The sequence below is a fragment of the Tamandua tetradactyla genome, chromosome 14 (assembly GCF_023851605.1).
Source record: "Tamandua tetradactyla isolate mTamTet1 chromosome 14, mTamTet1.pri, whole genome shotgun sequence".
Taxonomy (NCBI): Eukaryota; Metazoa; Chordata; class Mammalia; order Pilosa; family Myrmecophagidae; genus Tamandua; species Tamandua tetradactyla.
In genome coordinates, this window is record NC_135340.1 from 65,641,052 (window position 1) to 65,663,623 (window position 22,572).

Below are 22,572 nucleotides of genomic sequence, written 5' to 3' on the forward strand. Positions count from 1 at the left end.
AGGTAGTGTCCTATATTTATAGGGGCTTTCTTATAATCAGAACTCAAATTAACTCTTACAAGTGTCAAATTTCTTAGAGTTTTATTTCCTATTATGAGTATCTTTCAGATGAGTGTATTGCTCAGAATATTAAAGAACTTTTAATTTTCATTTTGTTGCAGGCAATGAAGGGCTGTTGGCCTGTCAACTGCTTCCATCCATCCCTTGCCTGCTGCATTTCCGAGTTCATGCTGATGTATTAGCCCTATGGTTCAGATCCTCCTGCTCTGCTCTTCCCGACTATTTATTGTATCAATGTCAAAAGGTGATAGAGGGATCCTAGCAAAAGCTCTGCTTACATTTTACTCCAGCAAAATAAAAGGTTTACATAGATAAAGTTTTTTTTTACCAAAGTTAAAAGAACTCATGGTACTTCTAATGAAAAAGGGGATTATTAGAAATTGTGTTTTGTGTTTTCTTTATGATGCCTGGTTAAAAGATCCCCAAGAAAGTCTATTCCTAACCTTTACTCAGGATTGTACAGTATGTTTGGGTCCCAAAAAAGTGACCTAAGCTAATGTTATAATCTGCAATGGTTTATATTTCACTTAGTGTTAGAGGGACTGAAAATAATTATTTTGTTATAAATAATTTTCTAGCAAGTTTAATTTAGTATAGCTGATCTATAGTAAAGCCAAGTCTCAGTACTCTTCATTAATGGATGAGGGACATTAAATTAATAATCCCAAACCTAATTCATATTTGGCTTTGGAATGCAGTGTATGCTTTTTGGTAGGCAAGCCAATTCTTTCAATGATATTTTGACTAGATCAGTATCGTACTGAATTGGCATAGCACACGTTAACAGAATCACTGTATTCTTATTTTAAAAACTCAGAGCCATTTATAAAACATTATCATATAAAAACAACCCCTAAGAGCATTGACAGTACCAAAGCAAACAGATATAAAAGGACTTTTTAATTATGGCACATATCTTAGTCAGCTACCACTTAGGTCCTTTGGCCAATTTAAATTCAGGATTAGAGTATACATGGCGAAATCATCATTCCTGGACGTTGAATCCACTAGTACTCAAAGGATATAGCAAAAGTGGTAACTGTCTAAGTATACCATGTAGGTTCTACAGTAAAATATGTCATTTTCAATTTATAATAATGTGACTATATGTCCTCTGTGAATTATTATCAGTAAAAGAAGGGTCCTAAAATGAATGTTGGACCAGAATACTGGGATTATACATTAATGGTAAAGCTGAAATAGTATTTTATAAAATTTTATGGTGCTGTGGAAATATTTATGATGTCACTTTTTCTTATATTTCACCATGGAGACTTCAGGTAATACCGTTTTAAGTCATTGAAGTTAATACTAATTAATTGGTACTGTTTACCACCTTGGTAAGGAATTCTGTTTTTAGATTATCTCATTAATAGTTGATAAAGATGCTAAGAGGTTTCTCCAGAGTTGATAAATTTCATTAGTCATTTGTGTCTGGAGTGTTCCTCCCCCAAAACAAAAGCAGTATTTTTTCTTGATTAATTTTGTTACTCATTTTTAAAAATGTAACATCTTGTTAATTTCATTCTGTTAAAAGCATAGTAAAACCTTGTTATAGGAACAATGGTAAATGACTGGAATTTCCTGCATTTTATAATAGCTTCTTTCTTTTGAACAGAAAATCAGATTTATCCTCAAATTCCCAGCAGTGAAGGGAATGTGCTGACTTCAGGGGGTGTGGTAGACACTGGTGTGGTAGCTTCAACAGCTTCCTCTTTATCCTTACCTTTCTCAGCAGGTCTTCTCCTCCCTTTACCTGATTCTGCTGTTACTCTTAAGAGGAAATCCCTTCTCTCTTTGCAAGGGAATGCAGCATTGTGTTAAAGTTGTTGGTGCTCCAGTGTTTTATGTTCTTATTTCCATGTTTTTGTATGGTCATTGAGGCTGAGTAAGTGTGGAGCAGTGGGTGTAAGATGTCCAGCAGATTGTATGGGCAGCTAACTGGGAGAGATTACAACAAGCTGTTGTTACTGCTTTGCTGCTTTGTTACAGGGTGTGTTTATGAGTGACAGCAGCAGTTGTCATGAGAGACATGCTTGGCCAATAGAGCTATCTGATGATGGGAGATGTGGAGTGGGAGGTTTAGGACTGGGAACATAATGGTTCATGGTGTCATTGTGTTCTTTCTAAACCTAGAAAAGTAGGGTGACAGGGTTTCTACTGAAATGTTTAGTAGAATGTTTATGGGCTTTTGTATTTTTATGATTAAAAAAGCAGGTAATATATTCCCAACTCTAAAGAATACGTAGGGTTCTCTCTGAGATTCTACAAAGGTTCCATGTACTATGATTACTTTTCAGAAACCTACAACCTCCAAAGGGGTTCCTAGGCCAGTTAAGTCCTGAAACCCAGAGGGGCCAGCCACTCCAGAACATCAACTAGTTCCATCCCCCTACCCCATATTATCAGCAACCCTTTCCAACATGAACAATTTAGAATGGGCATAGCCCAAATACCCCTAAAGATTGGGAGATCAAAGGAGAAATTGGGATTATAACAGAGAAGATAGGATTAAACAAATGAGTATGACTGCTGAATCATTATATTGATATATCTTTTAGTCTCAAGTTTCATGGAACAGCTAGAAGGAATATCCTAAAATTGTGGAACTGTAACCCATACAAACTCTGAAATCTGTTCTATAACTTAATTGTTGCAGTATGCTTTGAAGTTTATTACTTTTTTGTATATATGTTATTTTCACAATAAAAAATTTTTTTTAAGAAACAAGTAATAGAAAAGATAGATTTTAAGGAACTTCAGTTTATATTCTGCCTAAACTCACTGAATGTTTTAAATTCTAAATCAGGCATCACCGACCTTTTTTGCATTGTAGGAAATAATGCCTATAAAGTAGAGAGAATTTTTTTGGGTATAGACTATTGTCTTTATCTTATCGTAATTTGTGTGTTAGGTGAAGGGGCAACATCTAGGGCGTGAGCTATGGTGGGGATGCTAACCTGTCTTAGTTCTGTGCCCAGCATCTTGCTGAGAATGGAGATGGCAGCAAGTGCGAATCCCGAGAAGAATAAAGGGAAGCCTTATGGGTAGGCAGAGAGAGAAGTGTTATTCTGCCTGTGGGATAGTCCCTGTGAGGGCAGACAGATCAGAGGCTCAGGGGAAAGTGGGCCCACATAAAGGATCCTGCCAGAGAAACTGCAGATGGAAGCTGAGCAATTACCAAGTGCTAATGTGCCAGGCATGCCAAGCACAGCATATATGCTCTGCACAGGAGCATTATTTTAAACAATACTCTCCTCTCAGCTACCAAAACAATTGTGGTAAAAGTGCAGTATTTTTTTTTCCTTTGTAATTTCATGTCATTAATATTTTAAAATATTGAGCTGTCATATTTTCATGGATAGATGTGGTGTTTGTCTCATGATTGTAAGCCACTGAAAATGCACTGAACCCTATTCATGTGGCTTTAAGGTGTTTTGCTGTGTTCAGATTTTAGGAGGGAAAAATACAAGTGAATATTAATAAGCATTTCCTTATTTTGAAGTTGAATTCTGTTATTTGGAAAAGTTCAATTAAATATGTAGTAAATACAAAATGATCTGTTTTTTGGTCTATTATTTATTATCTAAATAGCTGAATACTAAGTAATACTATTTAATTAGTAATTTGATAGGCATTAGCTGAAAAAGGGCAGAAGCGATTGGAACAGGATAAAAAGAATAATGTACTCATTATGGCCCCAAAGAATCTGGTCTAACTGGATAAAAGTAAAGGTATAGCTAGTCCTTTGTACAATGTTCAGAGAGAACTTGGTGAGATTCAGACAAGTTAGAGTATGGATTAGTCCTCAGGAAGCCTTTCCATATCTCCTGATTGGAATGACAGATGAGAGCATTCGAAGCATAATGCTCTGTTTCTGAAATGCCCTATTCTTGTAGACGCCCCAAGATGGCAAAACACAAGGTAAATTAATTGGAAATTTAGTAACCAAAGAAACAGTCCCCTGGCCATCTCTGCGTTATATATCCAAAAATCGATGCCAGACAGAAATGGAGTTTAATCCCACTAGTTTATGCCTCTTGTTGACTATAATGTATTGCAGGAAAAACTGAAACTCAAAGTCCTGTCTTTGGGGGACTGAAGGAAAAGGAGGTTTAAAATGCAGCATGCCCACCGAATTGAACAAAAATTAAAAAGAAAGCTATTGAAGGGAGCCTGCAGTCAGATGGGTGAGGGTTAATGATCGTATAATTGTTACTTATTTATATGTACCATATTGAAAGCCTGAGCTTTTTATGTTTAGAAACTATGTATATTTTACATGCTTTCTGTCTGGTTCATAATAGGCACTCAGTTTATTGAACAAATGACTAGAGAGACCTATCTACTTAAAATAAGTAATCTGGGACCAGATAATATCCAGGAATTGATTTTATAAATAAATTTTATCCTGTGGCTCTTCCAGAAGTAAAGAAAAGAATCTAGTCTGGTTTATAGCTATGTCAGCTTTCAGAAAGGGGTTCCAATGAAAATAGCTTACAGAGTTTGTACCAGATGGAAGAGAGGAAGTTATGAGACCTCCACCAGCCTGAAGTCTTAAGTCTTATAAGAACATGCCATGCCAATTAAAAGATACTTTCTGCAAATATAATGTGATTAGATAGTAATTACTTGGGTTGGGGTGGGGTGGGGTGGACTTTTCTGTATTATGGTATATGTCCATAAAAGAAGTTGTTCTAGAGCAGGAAGCAGTAGACATTTGATAAGCAAGCTAAAGATGGGAAGCTAATGGATATGATAAGGGAGACTTACTGGCTAAATAATATCACCTATTTCTTTAGAAAACTGAGTAGTGCTATAAAGGCCAGGGACAGCTAAATATTAGGTCAACAGTATCAGGAAAGCTGGGAAGAAAAGGGTGTCTGGGATAAAGTAGGAAAGTTTGAGTTACTTATAAGGAAATGTGTTTCATATGTAGCACAAGGGCACTTTTTTTTATTTTTTTATTTTTTATTTTTTTATTTTTTTATTAACGGAAAGAAAAAAAAAAGAAATTAACACAACATTTAGAAATCATACCATTCTACATATGCACTCAGTAATTCTTAACATCATCACATAGATGCATGATCATTGTTTCTTAGTACATTTGCATCGGTTTAGAGGAACTAGCAACACAACAGAAAAAGATATAAAATGTTAATATAAAGAAAAGAAATAAAAGTAGTAATAATAGTAAAAAACAACAACAACAAACAAACCAACAAGCAAACAAAAACAAAAAAAACCCTATAGCTCAGATGCAGCTTCATTCAGTATTTTAACATGATTACTTTACAATTAGGTATTATTGTGCTGTCCATTTTTGAGTTTTTGTATCTAGTCCTGTTGCACAGTCTGTATCCCTTCAGCTTCAATTACCCATTGTCTTACCCTGTTTCTAACTCCTGCTGAACTCTGTTACCAATGACATATTTCAAGTTTATTCTCGAATGTCCGTTCACATTAGTGGGACCATACAGTATTTGTCCTTTAGTTTTTGGCTAGACTCACTCAGCATAATATTCTCTAGGTCCATCCATGTTATTACATGGTTCATAAGTTTATCTTGTCTTAAAGCTGCATAATATTCCATCGTATGTATATACCACAGTTTGTTTAGCCACTCTTCTGTTGATGGAGATTTTGGCTGTTTCCATCTCTTTGCAATTGTAAACAAGGGCACTTTTTTATGGTAGATACATGAATCTAAGGAAGCAGGGCACCCAAAAGGTGAGTCCCAGAGAACCCTGAGAACTTAAGGAGAATGGCCTGAATACAGAAACAATGGGGGTGGGTATGGGGAACGTGCAAATAATATCATACACCATGAATTTTCTGAAGCACCGTTAATGCTGAAAAAATAGACCTTTAAGTGGTTGCAGCTAGACTGTGGGCTTCTTTCCAAGAAAGGGAATCAATTTCCTTTAGTCATTTTAAATTATTTTACTAAGTGAATAAATACTTTTCCTTCCCCCAAACATTAAACTACCAATGCCTCTAAACAGTTGACCTCAGAAAGTTTTTCCCTGATAGAGTCTGGATAGAGACTGAAGCCAAGAGGTTATTTGCATTTCAGTGAGAAAAAAGTGCTTAGAAATCCATTTAATTGTACATCTCCACCTCTTATAATCATGGGACAAGTAGAAAGAATGACCTGGACATTTAAGGAATGGTGACAAAGCATATATATTCAAGGGAGGAGTTTGGTCTGAATTGATACCACATAATCTAATGGAGTTAAGGTGAAATCCATTGGCTGGAACAAACTGGTCCTCATTGGTGACAGATACTGAGGTATAAGAATTTATTTTTTCCCAGCTTAGTTAATTGATTAATGGTTGATTGGGTTAATAGGTTAAATAGGACTTTTTTTGTGAGTTTTCTGGAAAACGAAAATTGATTTAACCCCAAATATTGGACCAGTCTTCATCTATAGACATAGAATAAGTGTATCTTAGAAGCCAGAAGAACCTGGGTTTTTACAGGTGAAGCAGAAGAGAACCAGAATGTAGAGATAATGGGCCTTAGCAAACTCTCACCGAGTATGAAGAGATGGGTATTTTGCAGAATAAACCATTTGCCAGAATCGCCTATTAGTAATTCTGAGTTTCTCAGAAAGTATAGTTTCTCTGATGTTTCTTTGATGGATTTATTTTGTTGAAGATGATTGGGACATTGGATGTCATTTTCACTTCCGATGATGGCTTGCCAACATGAGTAAAAGCAGTTTAACCAGAAATATCTAAGCTTCAATAATTTTTTTATTTATTACAAAAATTTTCAAACATGTACAAAATAAATAATAGCATAATGACCCTAGGTACCATCACGTAGTTTTAACAATTGCAACATTCTGCCATTCTGTGTCATCTATACTCCCCTCATCCACTAGGTTATTTTTTATAGTTCTTTTTATTTGCATTTATCGAAATATATAATCCTGGCTACTTAACTTCATCAAATGGATGCATCCATATAACTTACAAGCTGACAGGCAATGAAACATTTCCATTATCCCAGTAGTTCCCCTTTTTCCTCCCTAGTCAATTCCTGTGTCTACCCCAAGACAACTATTGTTCTGACTTTCCCCCATCCCCCACTATAGATTAATTTTGACTGTTTCAGGCAGCTGCAATTAGGGGTGCAATTAGCATTCAAAGGAAGAACCCCGTATTGTATCAGCTAAGTGTTGGTTAAGAGGGCTGAATAAAGTAGGAGAGGAACTCTTAAATCTTCCCATCAGAATAACACTTCTTAAGATTTACATCAAGGAGACAGTGAGATAGGCTATGAGGGCATAGAGCAGAGGGCTTTGCTGGAGCAGAGGCCAGTCTGAACTGAACTCTTCCCGGCATTGTGGTTTGGAAATGCTTTTTGTGGGAGAATGCTGTGAACTTTGGATTATGGTGATTTGAATGTTTGCATAAAAGTAGTATTTTAGGGAGTTGGAATAGGGGAAGATTGTTGTTTCTTAAATAAAACTTCCTTGTATGGACATCAAACTTAAGTGTTGGAAATTTTTGCTCTACTCTCTTCCCTACCTCTTCAGATTTCAAGTTAGGCATGCAAGTCAGAAGTTGAATACTCCTACCTTAAAAGGTCCTATAACACCATAGATCTTATCAGTAAGGATATTTTCCTTTGTTAGACAAATTTTTAAATGAAGTGATTCTCAACTAAATTACTTCTTGGTTTAAGAGCTATTATTGTCTGACTTGCTCTTCTGAATTTGGCTACAAAAGTCATTGCAAGTTTGTCCTTTATACATAGAATATCAGAAATGGCACATGTGCCATCACTTCCTTTTCTGAAACCATGAGAGACATTGCGATCTATTACATCACCTCTACCCCTGGATTTGAGACTCTGCTTCAGAATCCTTCCTACTACTTTTTGACTGAGTTGCCACTCAAAATCAAACCTGTTTGCTTCTCTGTCTTAAGTAGTATATAATTAGTTTATAACCATCAGCTTCCCTCATATTAGGTTCCCAACCTGTGGATTACAAGTATATCTCAGACTTATGTCTCCATTTGATTTGCCTACTGTCCACATGACTCTCTACCTCTAATTAAATTCAAAATGCCTCCAAGGAAAAGTAGTTTCTCATCACAACAAGAAACACACTTATTGGGTACCATTGGGTCAGAAGTCATTCTAAACACCTCTCAGACTTAATCTGTAACAGGTACTATTTTCCTATTTTATTTTTGAGGGAACTGAAGTACAGAGAGTTTGAGTGACTTGCTTTAGGTCACCTAGATATCCAGCCATAGATTCACATAACTGGGACTTTATGATCCTCCCTGAATATCTTCTGCCTTTTTTAGTATTTCATTTTTCCTTTTTTTTTGTCTCCACACCTCTTGGCTTTGCTGAAGAGCAGCTGGCCCTTTGGGAACTCTGCCATAACTTCTGTGAGCAGCAGATTGACAAGTCACAGCCTGTCACAAGGAGGGTTCTTTTTCTACTGGAGAGATATGTGCTTTTTTGTTGTTGTTACTTGCAGGTTTTAAGTCATTCTGAATGCTGAAAGTCCAGCTAGCCTAAATTAAAATTGAGCAATTTATTTCACATTAGTTTGGTAGTTGGGTCACAAAAATAACACTGTGATTATTTTATTTAATTAAAGCAGGTAGTTGTAAAGCCAGAGGAAAACTTTTCAACAAGTTAATCAGTGCTGATCATTCACAGCTGGTTTTTATTGTGTTGTATAAGAACAACCATCGCCCAAAATGAGCGACTATCAGATAAATCCAGCATACGTAATATATATGTACATTTTAATGGAAGAAATGTAATGTTTGAAATTAACTTTTATTTATATATGTGAAACGTCTTTCCAAATTTTAGCCACATGGACTTGAGATCCTCTGAGTATTAAATTCCCAGCCAGTATGCCATGATTGGCTTCCAACAAGGCATTGTGTAGAATAATCAAACCTCCAAGTCCTGTACAGAGTGCTGGGAGCAAGCTCAGATCTCTAGGAGCCCAGGAATTCAGGGAATGGGCGTCCAGACCCTGGGGCAGGGCCGGCTCTTTGAGACTAGGTCTGAGGCTGTGTCAGGCTAGCTGTGAGGCCAAGATGCGCTTTACTGTCTGGTCTAGGGGAACAGAGTCCCGCTGTTCCAGAAGTCTAAAGAGGCGAGGGGTCAAGTGCTAGTTATCATGCCAGGCTTTCCACGATTTTCTCTGAGCTCCACACTAGGGAACAAAGGAGGACACGCTCTCAGGAGTTGGAGCTGCAGGAACAGAGTATGTGGCAGATAAGCTGAGGAAATCTTTCTCCGTCTCTTCCTTCCTTTCATGTTTTTTTAAACACCTTTTGGAGGTCAGTCACAGTGCTAGATACTTGCCCTTCAGGAGTTCCCTCCCAGTTTGGAGGAACTATTCTGATGATACTTCCTGGAAGGAAGAGAGGGCAGGTGGGGATGGGGACAGGTAACTGCGGGATCCCGTTCATCCTCACAGGTGTTCAGACATGACAGTCTCTTCGTTAAGATTGTCAAGTGTCTTGGTTCCTCCGCATTTGGGCAAGTGTAGAAAGGAGCTATTTACAGTTACTCTGGACTACTTTTCTCTAAATAGGGTAACCATACAGTTTATTGTCAAAAACTAAGACATTCTGAGAATGAACGAGGCTTTAAAAAAATGTAAACTCTATAATTTAAAAAATATTAATTTATTCATCAAAAATTGGTGTTATTATATTGGTGAATCAATAAGGTAAGTAAATAAACAAAACAAAAAAGCTTTTCTCAACAAAATTTTGGATAAAACAAGGCTTTAAATTGATTGCCTGGTCTTTTAAAAAATAACATACATAGAATTGTATTTCTTGGAACATATTCCCATTTCTTAGCCATTTCTGTCCCCAAAACTAAGTGTGTTGTAGAGATCTTTATATGGACAGTAAGGTTTATCAAGGATAAGTGACACCAGATGTATGAAAAAAGTTGATTGGTACTCACAGGCCCTTGCGCAGAGGGGAGTGGCATACCTCGCAGGATCACACAGATCCTGGAGTACAGGCTCAGTCAGGGAGGCAGGTAGGTAGTAAAGGTTTACAGTGGACCTGGGGACTATGTCTTTATAGTGTTATATGGGTGAAGCTTTAGCAGTTGGTCAATCAAGAGTGGGGATTGGGAAGTTTGTATTTGACTTTCACTAGGAAACAAACTGGGTAGATGGAAGGGAGGAAAGGTAGAGGCTGTTCATCTTGTATGAGGGACCTAAAAATAGGATCCAAAATGCTGAGGCATGACAACACAAAAGTCCTTATGTTATTAAGGTCAGGGTCAGAGATGATAAGGCAGCCTGACCATGTGAAAAGCCCTATTTTATTTTAATTCACTTCAATCAACCTTGTATGCCTTAGCAACAAGGGTGTTAGGGTTGGATATATTGGCTATTTGTGTTATGAAAGATGTTAAAGGTTGTTCTAGTCAGCCAAAGCTGCCAGAATTCAACCCATCAGAGATGTATTGGCTTTTAATAGAAGGAGATTTATTTAGTTAAAAACATGTAGTTTTTCAGAGGAAAGGCAGCTATCTTTCATCTGAGGTTCTCTCTTACACTGGAAGGCACAGGGCGATCTCTGCTGGCCTTCTCTATGGGCTTCTGGGTTCCAACAGCTTTCCCTAGGGTGATTCCTTTCTATATCTCCAAAGGCCTGGGCTGAGCTGCTTTGGGGCTGTGTTTCTTTGAGCTCTCTCATTTAAGCATCCAGCCAATTAAATCAAACATCATTCATTGCAGCAATTACTCCCCCTAGCCAACTATCTCAAACTGTGAAGGCACATGACCAAAGCTGGTAAAACGTACTCACTCACTCTGGTTATGCCTCATATTCTTCTTAAGTCTGGGTGAGGTTTTCGAGTTGCTGGCAGACACAGTGAGCTCAACCATAATAGTAGAATCTGCAACAATCAAACACAGGGGGCCCAAAACTGTCCCCAAAATTGGACCAACCAGCCATGCTGCAAGCTATAATACATTATCTCAGGTCAGCATGCCAACAGGTGTGGATAAAGAACCAGTCATAAGGAAACTTTATTTTTAGAAAAATGGATATAATGGCATTGATGCCTAGGCAACACAGTCTACGGACCCACAGCAATCCAAATACTGTCCAGTAAGGTAGCCATAGTCTGACAATATATGCCTGCCCCCATCTTAGACTCCACTGTTAACAAACCCTATGTTTCAGTAAGCTACTTCTGATGTTTTGGCAGGAACAACCCTGGATTATACGTCAATTAATACACCAGGCCACCATCAATGCAGCTTATAAATGCACTTAGATATCGTATGTTTTCTGGATGGAACTGTCCCAAATTACCCACTGAAAAGCAGTCCAGAAATTCAATAAACGTATTCCTGATTGATTATCCCAGTATCCTAATGGAGATTTGTGAGTCCAGCAACTACAGGGTCTTTTGCAAACATATCCTGGCCTGTGCAGCACAAGAATCTTCTGGCCCTCATCTTTCCCTAGTGGATAGCCATTTGGGAAGGTTACCCCCTCAGCAGGCTGACCACCTCAGACAATATCATCCCAGCCTAACAGCTTATCTATGAAGATGCCAAAGCCCCTCACTATGGGGTCACCAATAACAGAGACTGTAATCCCCAGGACATGCTTTTTCCAGACACCCCTCACTTGTTTCCCACTATTCCAATTCCTACTCTGAACCCAGGTACCCAACAACAGCTTCAGAGTTGCCTTTGCCAATATAAGCCCCTTGAATTCCACTTCTCTGGAATTACAGTATTGCCAAACTGTAAGTAATTGCACCACCACCCTGAAATGCACACAAACCCTGTGGGAATCTGGACAATGCTTGAAAAAATGCACCATATAGAGGATTAACATCATACAACGCTTTCCCTCACCCTCCACCAAGGACTTATCCATCTTATTTATTATCCTACAAATCCACCATGACTCCTGTTGGTCAAAACCTCCAGCCAACACACAAACACTGTTCACCTTTGTAGTAGTTAGGTTCAGGTGTCAACTTGGCCAGGTGAAGGTGCCTAGTTCTGTTGCTGTGGGCATGAGCCAATGGCATGTGAAGCTCATCTGTTGCTGATTACATCTGCAGTTGGCTAGGGGGAGTAATTGCTGCAATGAATGATGTTTGATTTAATTGGCTGGATGCTTAAATGAGAGCAAGAGGTGTTGGGTTTTAAATCCCTCTGTAGCTCCCAGTCCAGTGCTGTTGTGTTGATAATGAGTATAGAGGGGGCCCCATTTGGGTATGTGTGACAAACTCTCATGTTTCACTTGGGCTTGATGTTGTCATTTCTGGATTTGGCTAACCTCCACAAGGTGGAGTTGTTTTCACCTCATATTGTAACCCACACAGTACCTCTGCTCCAGCGTACAGCTATAATTTCTACTTTCTATAAAGAACTGGGAGAACTAGGGTTTAGTGTCCCTCCTTTATATCTTGGTTATTCTGGTTAGGTTTCTGGAGCTGGGAATGTTACCTTTTTGGGTGGGTGTGTCTAAACATGAACATCTCGGGTGGGCCTCTTGAGCCATCAATTACCAGGGGATTTCATTTCACTATTCATCCCTAATTGGATTGCCACTCTGTATTGTGGCAAGACAATTGAGAAATTAAAGTGAAAGGGAGAAGTGTTATTTATAGATTTGTTGAGAAAGTAGTCATCATGTCCCTAAGGTGGACTGGGTTTACTTTGAGGACTAATAGAGGTATTTTAGGAGGCTTTTTTTTTAAGGTGGTAATTTGTATAGAGCATATGGAAATTCACTGGCTTGAAACTGAGGAATATTAAAGCTTGAGGCAAACGTTTAACTCATTTTGGTATTCATTTTCCTTTCAGTAATTTAAGTAATAGTTGTATGAGGAGGCAGTTGTGTTTCTGAACAAATTCTACCTGAGGGTGGTAGGGCAAGTGAAAATTTTAAATGAATTCTTGTTTGAGTGCTCACTGTTGCATGTATGAGAAATGAAAGTACTTTCCCAGATCTGAGGTGACAATATGAAGAGATCCAAAAGGAATTAGGGTACAATTGATGAGACCATGAATTGTGGCTTCCCCAGTTACATGTTGCAGGGGGAAGGCCAACATGAGGTTGGTATGAGTCGATCATAGTCAAGGCATACCTCGAAGTTACGACAGTAATGGGAAGTGATCCTATGTAATTATTATGGCAGTGGGAAAAGGATTTATCCCTTCTGTGGAATGTGATCTATGGGATGCCAGTGTTTGGAGCACAAGTCACAAACTTCAGTACTTCAGTAACTACTCTGGCCAGTGATGGGCGTAGGGGCTGTTCCTTTTCATGTGTTTACTCCACCAGGCAGAGGGGTCTCTGAGCCCTGAGGTGCTGCAGGTCCAGATCACCAGTTGGTAGGGGAAGTTTGGTGGGGTGTGAGTGGCAGTTTCCAAGGAACCTACTAGATAAGTGGTACAGGAATGAATTTTAGACAGCTTATCAGTAGTATCATAAAAGAGTGATCCCAGTGTGGTGAGTCAAGTGTGTGTGGAAATGTGTCATAGGGAAAGGTGAGGCTGCAAGCTGTTTCTAAATGTGGAGCCCCCACCCCACAAGGGCCTTTATTGTATGAAAAAATTATTCTGTTTCCATCGGTCTGACCACACTGCCAGCCCATTGGCTACCATGAGCCCAAGAATCAGTGAAGATTTGGAGATTGGGCAACTGGCAGCTCAGAGCATCCTGGAAAGCTAACTGAACCATTTCCAGCACTGTCAAGTGTGTGAACCCTAAAGAGTTGTGTTAGGTAAGTGAGGTTTGAGGCTGGCTGGTATGCCTCAGCCCTCCAGTGGTCTGTATTATGTAAAATGGTAATGCTGCCACAGGATGTCATCTATATAGTACCAGTATTTAGCAGTCTTTAATGACAATTTGTCAAAATCTTGGGAGCAGAGGTTGGGATTCTTTAGGTATGATGCTTAGTAAAACCTTTCAGCCAAGAAAGTCACAGCAATCACCTGTTTTCCTTTGTGTGTCTTCTATTAGATGATGTTAAGAACAGGAGTTTTATAGGAGTGAAGCTGACCTAGTTAGGATGAAGGTAAATCAGACTAAAAGATAAAGTTTTAAACTTTAACTTCTGTGTGAGACCAAAGAAGAAATGTTCATATGGTGCAAAATTTTTATTTACTGTGGCACACTATCTAATTTAACCTATATTGTCAGTTTATTCAAACACCATAATTACATGGAACCTTGAAGTAGGGAGTGAGATCTTGTTGGTTTGTACAGATTAGTGTGATGACCTGATATATCCCAGATTAATCTGGGCAAAAAATTAAAAAAAACATTTGCAAAGACCCTCTGAGCGACTAGGGGAGACTATGGAAATATTAAACTTCCTCAGCTGGAGAATTCCTGATATTCTCGCAAGCGCTGGGGACTAACATTTTAATAGGCCAAGCCCTGGATCTTGGGGCTTGCTCTTATGAAACTTACTCCTTCAAAGGAGAAGGTAAGCTTACTTATGATTATGCCTACAACTCACACCCAGAGAACTTCTTTTGTTGCTCAGTTATGGCCTCTCTGTCTAAGCTAACTCTTCAGGTGAACTCACTGCCCTTCCTCCCTGGGACAAGACTCCCAGGGGTGTAAATCTCCCTGGCAACTTGGGACATGATTCCCAGGGATGAGCCTGCACCTGGCATCATGGAATTGAGAAACCCTTCTTGACCAAAAAGGGGAAGAGAAATTAAACAAGGTTTCAGTGGCTGTGAGATTTGAAATAGAGTCGAGAGGTCATTCTGGAGGTTAGTTTTATACATTACATAGATATCCCTCTTTAGTCTAGTAGAATAACTAGAAGAAAATATCTGAAACTATTGAACTGTAATCCAGTGGCCTTGATTATTGAAGATGATGGTATAACTATTTAGCTTTTATGTTGTGACCATGTGATTATGAAAACCTTGTGACTGACACTCCCTTTATCCAATGCATGGACAGATGAATAAGGAAATAAAAGTAAAGAAATAATGGGGGGGGGAATGTTCTGGGTTTTCTTTTTTTGTTTTAATTTTTGGAGTAATGAAAATGTTCAAAAATTTATTGTGGTGATGAGTGCACAACTATATGATGATACTGTGAATCACTGATTGTACACTTTGGATGATTATATGGTATGTGAATATATCTCCATTGAATTGCATTTTTTTTTTAAATAGGAGCTTTTACACTTAGGATGAATATACTAAAGTTTCTATAATTGATGGTTTATTGGTGGAGGCTTTAAGAATTAGCCAAACAGGGCTATTTTCTGAGGAGATGAAAAGTGTAATGACTTCCTCTTTTAGGAGATCTTGGACCACAGGCCAAAGTCCCCCAGTACTTTATTTCAGGTGATACTGTGGCATGCTTACCACCTTTATTGGCAGGGACTATTTAACAGGTTCCCATGTGGCATGGCCCACCAAGAAAGCCAAGGATTTGATCATGTTTAGGTGACACTTTAAAGCATCAATACCTAAGGAAGGGAAAGTAAGAGTAAAATGTGCCACCATTCAGTGTAGTTGTTCAATAAGAATTGTTTCAGTAGTCACATCTCCCAGGGGTAGGGGGATGAGGTTTTGATATGCAGGTAGGAGGTGGTGGAGAGCCCTCCATGGAGTGGCCATGTGGTCCCCTGTAGGGTGGCCAGGCCTGATAAGTCTGGAACTGTGAGTCTGGATGGGAATACCCCTCCTGTTGTGCCAATAGCTCCACCCTGCCCATAGCCTCCTGGACAGTATGAGTTATTCCAAAAAGTTGAGCAAGGTTGCCCAGTAATGTGGTGGCAGGGGTGGGAGATAGGGAAAGAGACACTATAAGAAAAGTTCTTGTAACTCAGTGTCAAAGTGGGGGCCTCATTAGGGTCAGAGATGAGCTCCAGGTCTCTTTTGTCTGAGTGTTTAAAGAAATGATACAGGGATAGGGCAAGATGGGCAGCGTAGGGAGGTGTGGAGCTTAGTTCAGAGCAGCTAGTAAATAACCTGGAATTTCATGGAACAACTGTATGAGGGCATCTGTGACCAGACACAGAACATACACCAGTATGTAACAGATGGAAGGGCTGAGATCACACCGTAGAACTGTGAGCAAAGCCCCCAAAAGCCGGAGGCTGATACCCCTTCCCCACTGGCACTGCAGGCTCAGTCAGAAGAACTTCCCTGTGGGAAAAGGAAAGGCCTTTTCCAGGAGCAAGGGAGGGCAGCCCAGCCAAGCTCCAAATGTGGTTTTAATTTACAGATTTTGTCTGCTGAATATGAACTCCAAGCACAAATAAATTTAGAGCAAGCAGGGACAGAATCCTGAGGTTTCCCCCTGCAGACAGGAGGCGGGGCTGATGGGAAAAACAAAAACAAAAAAACAGACTTTTGGAGTTGGCCCTGTTCAGAATACTGGAAAAGGACCGTACTTACTCCACAGCACATAGAGCCAGCTACCAACTCCAGCTCTTGACGGGCGAACCCTAGGGGCTCTGAAAAGGGATTTAAAAACCAACCAAACAAAAACTATTCTAAGTAGCTCATTAAAGAAAACCTCAGGCATTTTCAATTGTCAGCCCTGATCCAGGCAAGGGGACAGTTAAAATAGGTCTGAGAGTCAAAGTAACAAGTCAAGTGAAGGAGTTAATTCCCTGAAGGGCTTATCTTCCCCAGGGAAAGGGGGGACAAGGCCCAGCTCAAGTAGCTGCCCTCAGAGAATTCAGACCCCAGGGACTAAGCCCTGAACAACTTCTATGTCAGCCTCGGTTTCCACCAACCCCTGGCAAGGACAGGGTCAGTTAAGAATTAAAGGCACCATGCCACTTAATGCCAGTGAAGAGTTGTAGGCTGACAAACACCACCTGCTGGGAAGAATAGGAAAAGCACAGAATCTAGAGGTTTCACAGCATTCTGCTGGATTTCGTCCCCAGGCAAATGTAATACTGATTACATCCTCCTCCTGAGACTTGGGCCTGACTTGTCTGGGAATACAGACTGGGGTGGATGATATTTGGGGAGACCATCCAAAAAAAAAAAAGGTTCCATTAAGGCAGGGCAAGAACCAGGAAAATAAGAGCTGAAAAATTCTGAACAGCTAAGTAGAAGCTGTGCTAGAGATTTAGAATAAATTGAATTCAACACCAAAAAAAAAAAAAGGCCAACCAACAAGAAAACCCTAGATAAAGGAGTGAAAACGACCTCCAGAATGAAGATACAGGAGTTGAAACAACTAATTAATGTTCAATCAAACATGCCAAATCAAATGAAAAATAAAATCAAACATGTCAAATCAAGTGAAAAATCAAATCAAACATGCCAGATTGAGGGGAGATAAGGTAAAAGAGATGAAGGAGATAAAGAAGATAATTTGGTAACCACAAAGAAGAAACTTGAAAACTCAAAAAAACAAGTGGCAGAACTTACGAGAATAAAAAAGTACAATAGAAGAGATGAAAAACACAATGGAGACTTACGACAGCAGATTTGAAGAGACAGAAGACATGATTAGTGAACTAGAAATGAAAACACAACATATCAAAATTTATGGGACATCTGAAATCCTACACACAAAAGAACAAATAGGGAAAATAATGTAAAAATGTGAGCAGGGTCTCAGGAAAATGACAACATGAAGCACATGAATATACATGTTATAGATGTCCCGTAAGGAGAAGAGAAGAGAAAAGGGGCAGAAAGAATAACAGAGAAAATAATCACTGAAAATTTCCCATCTCTTACGAGAGACATAAAATTACAGATCCAAGAAGCGCAGCATACCCCAAACAGAACAGATCCAAATAGACCTATACCAAGACACTAATCAGATTGTCAAATATGAAAGACAAAGAGAGAATTCTGAAAAAGGAGAGAGGAAAGTGATCCATCACATTCAAGGGAAGCTCAATAAGACTATGTGTGGATTTTTCAGCATAAATCATGGAGGGTGAGAAGGCAGTAGTATGATATATTTAAGATTCTGAAAGAGAAAAACTGCCAACCAAGAATTCTATATCTGGCAAAATTGTCTTTCAAAAATGAGGGAGTGGGCCAGGATGGCTCAGCAGGCAGAGTTCTTGCCTGCTATGCCAGAGACCCGGGTTCGATTCCCTGTGCTTGCCCATGCTAAAAAAAGAGGGAGAGTTTAAAATATCCTCAGACAAAAAGACACTGAAAGAGTTTGTGACTAAGAGACTGGCTGTACAAGAAATACTAAATGGAGCACTTACAGGCAGATAGGAAAAGACAGGAGAGAGAGATGTCTGGAGAGGAATATAGAAATGAAGACTGTCAGTGTGCTGGTTTGAAAGGATGTATGTCCCCTAGAAAAGCCATGTTTTAATCTAAATCCCATTTCATAAAGGCAGAATAATCCCTATTCAATACTGTATGTTTGAAACTGTAATCAGATCATCTCCCTGGAGATGTGATTTAATCAAGAGTGGTTGTTAAGCTGGATTAGGTGATGACATGTCTCCATCCATTTGGGTGGGTCTTGAAAAATTTCTGGAGTCCTATAAAAGAGGAAACAGTTTGGAGAGAGAGATTCAGAGAGAGCAGAGAATGCTGTAGCACCACGAAGCAGAGAATCCATGAGGCAGCAACCTTTGAAGATGAAGAAGGAAAATGTCTCCCGGGAAGCTTCATGAAACAGGAAGCCAGGAGAGAAAGCTAGCAGATGATGCTGTGTTCGCCATGTGCACTTCCAGATGAGAGAGAAACTCTGACTGTGTTCGCCATGTGCCCTTTCACTTGAGAGAGAAACCCTGAATTTCATCGACCTTCTTGAATCAAGGTATCTTTCCCTGGATGCCTTAGATTGGACATGTCTATAGACTTGCTGTAACTGGGACATTTTCTCAGCCTTAGAACTGTAAACTAGCAACGTATTAGATTCCCCTTTTTAAAAGCCATTCTGTTTCTAGTATATTGCATTCTGGCAGCTAGCAAAGTAGACAGTAAGGTAAAAAGAGAAACAAAAAGATAGTGATATGTGGAATAAAAAACAAAATGGTAGAAGAAAGCACTGCCTTTAGAGTAATAACAGGAAATGCTAAGTTATTAAATTTCCCAATCAAAAGACATGCACTGGCAGAATGTATTAAAAATCAGGATCCATCGATACGCTGTCTACAAAAGACTCACTTTAGACTCAAAGACAAAAGCAGATTGTAAGTGAAAGGTTGGAGAAGATATTTCACACAAACAACATCCAGAAAAGAGCAGTGGTAGCTATAATATCCGACAAATTAGACTTCAAATATAAAACAATTCAAAGAGACAAAGAAGGCACTACATATTAATAAAAGAACAATACATCAAGAAGGCATAACAATCCTAAATATTTATGCACCAAACGAGAGTCCCCCAAAATACATGAGTCACACACTGACAACACTGAAGGGAAAAGTAGACACCTCTACAATAGTAATTGCAGACTTCAGTACACTGCTCTCATCAATGGAAAGACTATCTATCTAGAATATCTATCTATCTTATTGATTTGGAATCAATAAGAAAACAGAGATTCTGAATAAAATGATAAATGAACTAGACTTAATAGACATTTACAGAACATTAACCCTACAACAGCAGGATACACATTTTTCTTCAAGTAGTCATGGATCATTCTCCAGAATAGACTACATGATAAGTCACAAAGCAAATCTCAATAAATTTTAAAAGATTTAAATTATACAGAACACTCTCAGATCATAAATGGTATGAAGTTGGAAATCAGTAACAGGTGGAAGGTCAGAAAATTCACAAATACATAGAGGCTAAACAACATACTCTTAAACAAGCAGTGGGTCGAGGAAGAAATTGCAAGAGGAATCAGTAAATATCTTGAGGCAAATGAAAATGAAAACACAACATATCAAAACTTATGGGATGCAGCAAAGGTGATGCTGAGAGGGAAATTTATTGCTCTAAATGCCTGTATTAAAAAAAAGAAAGAGCAAAAATCAAGGAATTAACTGTTCACCTGAATGAACTAGGGAAAGTACAGCAAATTAACACCAAAGCAAACAGAATGAAAGAAATAACGAAGATTAGAGCAGAAATAAATGAAAATGAGGACATGAAAACAAAAGAGAAAATCAACAAAACCAGAAGTTGGTTCTTTGAAAAAATCAATAAAATCAGTGGGCCCTTATCTAGGCTGACAGAAAAAAAAAAAGATAATGCAAATAAATAAAATCAGAAATAGATGAGGGGACATAACTACTGACCCTGCAGGAATGAAAGAGTAAATGAGAGGATACTGTGAGTAACTAACTGCTAATAAATTAAAGAAATGATATGCCCATTGCATCATCTCAATATTTCTGAGAAATAATTGTCACAAATGTAATAATTGGACCTTGTCAATTGTTTTCCCATGGACATCTGCCTTGGTGGTAATGACCACTATGGACAGGTGTGCCTTTTTTGATATCATAAAGATCTAGGTCAATAGGGGAGGGGCCCAGAGTTTAGTGATACTGGCCAATTGCTTCATTTCCTGGGATGAGACCAGCAATTTGAACCACACATGTGACCCTTTTTTCCTAATCTTTTTGTGAAAAAAATCTTTAAGAATGGTTAGAACTTCCAGCCTCATAAAATTCCATGTTTTGGTTTGAAGTTCCTTATTGTCTCCTGTGATCCTAAGCCTCTGCATTATAACTGAAAGTAATTATGAGGCATCTCTTAGCACACCCTGTTTGTAGGCAGCTGCCTCTCATTCTAGGCTGTCCCAACTGACATCAGAGGAGTCTGGGTCAGCATGTAGCAGAACTGTGGTGGCCAGGTCACCCATAGGTAAGACCTCTAGTCCCTGGATCCGAGTAAGAGTGCCTTTGCATATAGGTGTGTAACTGCACTCAGTAAAGCTCAAGCACAATGTGAGGGTGTTCTACATTTCTCGAGCAATTGACTGACCTCTTCCAGGAGTTTTCTGAGGCTGCCATCCCAGAACTTTAATTCTTGTGCCACTTATCACCATGAATGGGACCCACCATAACCCATAGGGATGGGGGGTGGAAAGTGACAGACACTAGGGCTGCATCAAAGAAAGGGGTGGCTGACCTTGGCAGTATCACACTTTCTGATGTGCCATAATATTTCCTATGGAGGGGATGTCCCATCAATGGTAAAGGTGTGGGAGGGGAAATGACGTTAAAAGGAAAGTATAACCCCAGTGCCCCCGCTCAGACACAGAAGGCAGTGTGTGGAAGGTCTCCTAGCCCTCCTCTCACACTAAGAACATGACCTGGTGCCATTTGCTAACAGGGATGGGGGGTGCGCATGGAAAGGTAGTCCTCTCTTTACCCTGCTAGTAGCAATGAATGCCACCTATTGTAGGGGTCCTTTTTGAGTAAATAGCCAAACAATTTAGGTCTAGGAGCTCTACAGAAGAGCAATAGACATTATGGTCCCCCTCTTGCTAGCCAGGAACTCCACTAGGTGAGGTTGTAGAGTCAGGGAGACTTCTCAGAATGCTACTTGCATGACCACAATTTAGGGTGGGAAGTCGTGGCAACACTCGAAATGGGTAACATAAAGCAGGGCATGTGATCACCCGCATGACAGAGAACCCACCCAAATAGTTTTCACCTAGTCAAAAAAGCCGGCATGTTAATCAGAGGCAGTATGAGACATGTCTGGAATCTTCTGACTGTCAAGACTGTCATATTGTGCCTACTTCACCAAATGAGTTGTAAACATCTTTATATGGACAATCAGGTGTGGCAAGGACAAGTGACACCAGAGATGTATAAAGAGAAGTTAATTAGTACTTATAGGTCCTAGAACAGAGAGAAATGGCACACCTCACAGGGTTACATGGGGAACACATCAGGAGCGTAGGCACAGCCAAGCAGGCAGGGAGCAAACAATATAGTGGACCTGGGGACTATGTCTTAATAGTGTTATATGGTTGAAGCTGTAGCAGTTGGTCAGTCAGGAGTGGAGATTGAAGAGTTTGTATTTGACTTTTGTGGGTGGCAAGCCCAGGCAGAAATCAGGGAGATCAGGAAGAAGGTGCTTATCTTGTGTAAGCAGGTGTTGGGGTGATCACTGAGGAACCTAATGACAGAGTCTAATATCCTGAGGTATTATGACATTGCAAAAGTCATTACATTAAAAGCCTTACATTAATATCGACTTTGGAGATGCTGAGGCAACAGGACAGTGTGAAAAATTTTGTTTTAATTCACAACACCATGCCACAGATATTTTTCTGGAGAATATTTTTTTATTGTATAGTATAACATATATACAAAGTGAAGAAATAAAAAAGCAATAGTTTTCAAACACTCTTCAAAAAGTGGTTGGTTACAGGATAGATCCCAGGGTTTATCATGGGCTCCCATATGATCCTCTCATATTTTTCCTTTTAGCTGCTTCAGAATATAGGAGGTGGGCTTAAATACTTTATCATCACAATCGACTTTTTTTCCTTCTTTTTTTGTGAACAATAACATATATACAAAAAGCTATAAATTTCCAAGCACAGCACCACAATTAGTTGT

At 39.2% G+C, this 22,572-nt stretch overlaps 1 protein-coding gene across 7 annotated transcripts in view; it reads left to right on the plus strand.

Moving 5' to 3' along the window:
- The window catches only part of AP4E1 (adaptor related protein complex 4 subunit epsilon 1), a 112,910-nt gene extending 95,696 nt beyond the window's left edge, over positions 1-17,214 (plus strand). For all 7 annotated transcript variants that reach the window (XM_077127872.1, XM_077127873.1, XM_077127874.1 and 4 more), the window contains one exon: positions 162-17,214. In XM_077127872.1, the coding sequence (XP_076983987.1) occupies positions 162-322 (161 nt within the window). In that variant the 3' untranslated portion in view covers positions 323-17,214. The remainder of the gene's footprint in view (positions 1-161) is intronic.
- The last annotated feature ends 5,358 nt before the right edge of the window (positions 17,215-22,572 follow it).